Below are 4,863 nucleotides of genomic sequence, written 5' to 3' on the forward strand. Positions count from 1 at the left end.
GGCGCTCAAAGACCTTCCGGCTCGCAGAACGGAAGCGCCAAGGTGGGCAGGGTGTGAGTGACGTCCCCGGGCCTCTCTGTGCCGAACCCGGAAGGCGGGGCAGTGGCTGGGGAAGGAGGAGCTTAGGAGCTCTGTGCGCCCAGAGCTGCCTGCGTAAGGCCACGCGCAGGCGTTTTCCGTCGTCTCCTTGAAGGTCACGTGTGGCCGGCACTCTGTGCCGGAGCTGTGTGCTGTTGTAGGGGAGAGAGGCAATGGCTGGGAGTCTCGCTGGGGGCGCAGGACGGCGCCTATGGAGCTGGGTGCCCCCGGCCTGCAGAAGTTTCTCTCTGGGTAAGTGGCGGATGTAGAGAGACGCTCTCTGAGACCTGCTTCTCAGTTAGCGGCCCAGATTCAGTCTCTTTCTTCCCCATCCCTAGGTGTTCCTGATTTGTATTTTGTAAGGCTCACCGTCCCGGCCCCCAAAGTGGTTGATCGTTGGAATGAGAAGAGGGCCATGTTTGGGGTGTATGATAACATTGGGATTCTGGGTAAGACTCGACTCCGTTGTACAGAATTTGAGAATGGCAGTTATGCCATAACTATCTTTTTTTCACCTGTGTAGGAGTGGTACCGTGCTCATTAGCAAGAGTAAACACTTATGTGGCTATTTACGTTATACTGGGCGCTGTTCACATGTATTAACTCATTTAATCCGCATAATAACCATTTCACTTTATAGGCGAGGAAACTGAGGCATAAAGGGGTTAAGTAATTTTTCCAAAGCTAGTAAAGGGCAGTGTCAGAATTTGAACCCCAAGCAGTCTGGCTCCAAAATCTGTGCTCTTGATACTGTATGTAGTATAATGTGTCCAGTTCTTAGGTGCTGCAGGTTTAATGCAGAGGTAGGGAACCTTTTTTCTGCCAAGGACCATTTGGATATTTATAACACCATTTGCAGACCATACAAAATTATCAGCTTAAAAATTAGCCTGCTATGTTTGGTCAAACATTTAATTAAGTCACCCCTAATGTGATAGCTGGAACTACTTCTCTTTGGTGAGGCCTTGACAGGGCCAGACCAAATGATTTCTCCCCCATATTTGGCCAGCAGTTGGGACATTCCCCACCCCTGGAGCTGGTTGAGGCTGTGTTGTCTTGGAACTAATATCTTCTCTCACATTACACAGGAAATTTTGAAAAGCATCCCAAAGAACTAATCAAGGGCCCCAGATGGCTTCGAGGCTGGAAGGGGAATGAATTGCAGCGCTGTATCCGAAAGAAGAAAATGGTTGGAAATCGTATGTTCATTGATGACCTGCACAACCTTAACAAACGCATCAGCTATCTCTATAAACACTTTAACCGTCATGGAAAGTACCGGTAGACGAGAAAGCTGGGGACTATGGAAGGAACATATCTACCATCCAGGAGAAGGGAAATAGTACTTTTCCCTATGAGGAAAGGGATTTGTATGTTCTCCTTAATAAAATGGGGCTTCTTTAGAATCTGTTTTCCACACATTTTATTTTCCTCTAGATGCTACTTTTACTTGTTCGTGTAGACTATGAAGTTTACTCATTCCTAAGTCTTAGAGTCTTAGACTTGGACTTTACCACTTGCCCTTTGCAGTCTAGCCATTCCTATGGCCTTTAAAAAAGAAAAATTATTGTAGGCACTTTTTTACATTTGGGTTTCATGTATTGAAAGTGGTGATTTTTAATTGCTCCTTAATGCTAACTGTTAAATATATTTAAAAAATGCACACTGGAATGAAATGGAGTGGAAAAGTGGAATTATATTTCTGTACTATTCTCATCAAAAAATATTTATTGGGTAGTTTTTCTGACCTGAGAATTGTAGGAGAAACAAAAAAAGTGTAATATATCCTTGACCCACTACTTGCACATGCTTTTCTAGTTAGGGATATAAAGTTATAGTCTCACATGTACACTTTAATATGAGGCATTAAGTATCATATGAGTGGTTTGCATTGGTGGCTTCTAAGCCTGACTGATCATCAGAATCATCTTGGTAATTTAACAATTTCAAAAGTCTAGTCCTTGCCCTGAAAGGTCTGTGATCTGTAAAGCTGAGCTAAATCTTGTGCATCTATATGTGTGTATGTGTGTGTGTGTGTTTAAACAAAAAATGTTTCCATACATTCAATGCAAATTTATAAATTGCCAGAGGGTAATCATACTGGTAGAACATTTCAAGGGGGGGAAAGAAGAGTGATCGTTGGTACATAGCGAGAGAACATAGTATGTGTTGGAAGATGGTGAGGTAGGTCTAGCTATAATGAATCATAGTATATAACACTATCTGCTTTTAATAATTTACTTGTCTGTGAGTCATATTAAAACTTGACATTACTCAATTGAGAGGAGAAAAATGTTGATACAGTTTCTAGAATCATATTGATTAGGGTTAAATTTAGCATGTTTCTAGTGCCTAGATAGAATAGTGAGGCTCTCAATGAATATTTGCAGACTGAAATAAGGAAATTTATTTGGTATGTTACTTTTAAAGAAATCTTTTACGTGAGTTAAAAGTGCTATTTGTGTTTTCTGGAAGAGTTAGATTGATTAGGGTAAGTTCTCTGGTATAGACTATTGATTAAGGACATAGCCTTTGGAGTTAGTTGGTCTGGATTTAAACTCAAGCTCTACCACTCTATTCATGTGGCCCTAGGCAAAGTAGTTAACTTCTGTGAGCCTTAGTTTTTTTTTTAGCTTGTCAAGTAGGAATAATATTTTCCTCAAAGGTTTGTGTGAAGAATGAAATTATCTGTGTAAAATATTTAGTACAGAGTTTGGCAAGTGTAATTGGTAATGACACTCCTCTGGAGTGTGTATAGTTGTCAAGAATTAGGAAACCTGAAGAAATGAATGGAAATAAGTTTTAAAAATTATCTTAACTTTTCATTTATAAAAGTAGTATTGCTGCCCAGCCGCTGTGGCTTAGTGGTTGAGCATTGACCCATGAACCAGGAGATCACAATTTGATTCCTGGTGAGGGCACATGCCTGGGTTGTGGGCTCAATCCCAACTAAGGGGCGTGCAGGAGGCAGCCAATTGATGGCTTTCTCTCATCGTTGATGTTTCTCTCCTCCCTCTCTCTGAAATCAATAAAAACATATTTTTTTAAAAAAGTAGTATTGTAAACTAAAGAAAATGAATTACTTATAGATACAAGTTCGGATTTGAATATAGAGGAATTAATTTATTAGGTCTCTTAATTGATGCAGATTCTTTCAAGTAAGTACTTGTTTCAATTTTCCTTGTATAACAATCCACTGCAAAACTTAGTGACTGAAAACAACAATTTATTTAAAAGTGTTTTTATTAACTTTTTTATTAAATCTTTTTATTGAAAGAGGAAGGGAGAGGGATAGAGAGAACCATAAATGAGGAGAAGCATCCATTGGCTGCCTTCTGCATGCCCTCTACTGGGGATCAAGCCCTCAACCCCAGCACTACCTTGACCAGGAATAGAACTGTGACCTCCTGGTTCTTGAGTTGATGCTCGACCACTGAGCCACGCTGGCTGGGCGAAAACAATTAATTAATTCATATTCTCTGGGTTATCTGGGCTCGGTAGGGTGATTCTGCTCCATTTGGTATGCGGTGGGGTCAGTCATATTGCATTAAGCTGGGAGCTTGGCCAGAACTAGAGTGTCCAAGATACCTTCACTGACGTGTCTGGCTTCAGTTGGGGTGGCTGAGATTCTTTTTTCCACATGATCTTATTATTCTGTAGTCTAGCCCAAATTTCTTTACATGGATCCCAAAGTTAAACATGGAAATTGCAAGGTTTGATAGGCATAGGCCAAGAAGTTTCATGGTGTCACTAGTGCTGCATTCTGTGGTCAAAATAAGTCACAGGCCAGCTGATTCAAGGCTGAGGAAACTCACTCCATTTCTGGATTGGGAGCAGCATGCAGTCTACTTCAGTAACATTTCATGCCTTTGTTGGGACTGTATCATCTGGTAGGCTCAACAGAAGTGAGGCTAGATGAACAAGTACTTGTTAAGTGAAAAGTGGGTTTCAGAGAAATGGATTAATACGTATGTGAACATATATTATGATCCTTATGGAAATACACATACTAAAGATTGTCAGAGCTCATAATATGGGAGAGAGTTTTTAAAGGGATAGCTGGAGAGGAGCTAGATATAAGAGTGGAGGGGTGGTGTGAAATATGAGTGGCTCTGGAATACCTGGCATGATTTGATGGAACTGGAGAGGGGAAAATCGAATATTTGGGACTGCTAAGTGCAAGGTGCTCTGAAGAGTACATGTTTTAGTAGAATATGTGATTATTAGTGAAGAGAAAATTGCTAGTTCAGTTCAATAGGCATTTATAAAATGCTTCCTGCTGTGAAAATACAGAGGGTCTTGTTTTCAAGGACAGAACAATCTTGTTTTAGGTGTGAAGCAGTACGTAACATTTTCATTCAATAAACACAACCATTATGTACAAGGTTATTTGGAGGAACATAAATCACTAAGTCAGGATTGATTCCTAACTCTTAGCTTTCATTCTACTTAAGAGATATGTATGTAAACAATATGATTTGAATATGGCAATTGGATAGGAAAATGAGAGACTACTAAGAGTTCTTTCTTGGCTGGGGGTTAGTCAGAAAAGGTACTTGTTGAAAAGATGACATTTGAACTAAGTCTTGGGAAATGTCAGCTGATGGACAATGGGAAATCAATGTTAGGTATGAACAGTAACATCTATGGGCAGGAGCTTTGATGGATAGGAAATAATTCAGGTGGGACTGGGGCTGGGGGGCAGCCTTGTGGGAACACAGATATGTGAGCAAAGGTGGGAACTGCTGACACAGATCCATAGGACTAATTTAATGATCATTAACA

At 40.6% G+C, this 4,863-nt stretch overlaps 1 protein-coding gene across 1 annotated transcript; it reads left to right on the forward strand.

The window, feature by feature from the left end:
• Positions 1-208: 208 nt before the first annotated feature.
• Positions 209-1,484, forward strand: MRPL51 (mitochondrial ribosomal protein L51). Its single transcript, XM_016221745.2, has 3 exons — positions 209-330; positions 417-527; positions 1,167-1,484. Exons 1-3 carry the CDS (start codon positions 252-254, stop codon positions 1,361-1,363), a joined length of 387 nt encoding a protein of 128 aa, XP_016077231.2. The 5' UTR covers positions 209-251; the 3' UTR covers positions 1,364-1,484.
• Positions 1,485-4,863: the final 3,379 nt, after the last annotated feature.

This window comes from Miniopterus natalensis, chromosome 2 (assembly GCF_054644295.1).
Source record: "Miniopterus natalensis isolate mMinNat1 chromosome 2, mMinNat1.hap1, whole genome shotgun sequence".
NCBI lineage: Eukaryota > Metazoa > Chordata > Mammalia > Chiroptera > Miniopteridae > Miniopterus > Miniopterus natalensis.

Bases quoted from the DNA above. Each gene is read 5' to 3' on its own strand.
- MRPL51 (XM_016221745.2), top strand. From the start codon at position 252: ATGGCTGGGAGTCTCGCTGGGGGCGCAGGACGGCGCCTATGGAGCTGG. The intron at 331-416 runs GTAAGTGGCGGA...CCCCATCCCTAG, and splicing joins CTGCAGAAGTTTCTCTCTGG to GTGTTCCTGATTTGTATTTT. The intron at 528-1,166 runs GTAAGACTCGAC...CACATTACACAG, and splicing joins TGATAACATTGGGATTCTGG to GAAATTTTGAAAAGCATCCC.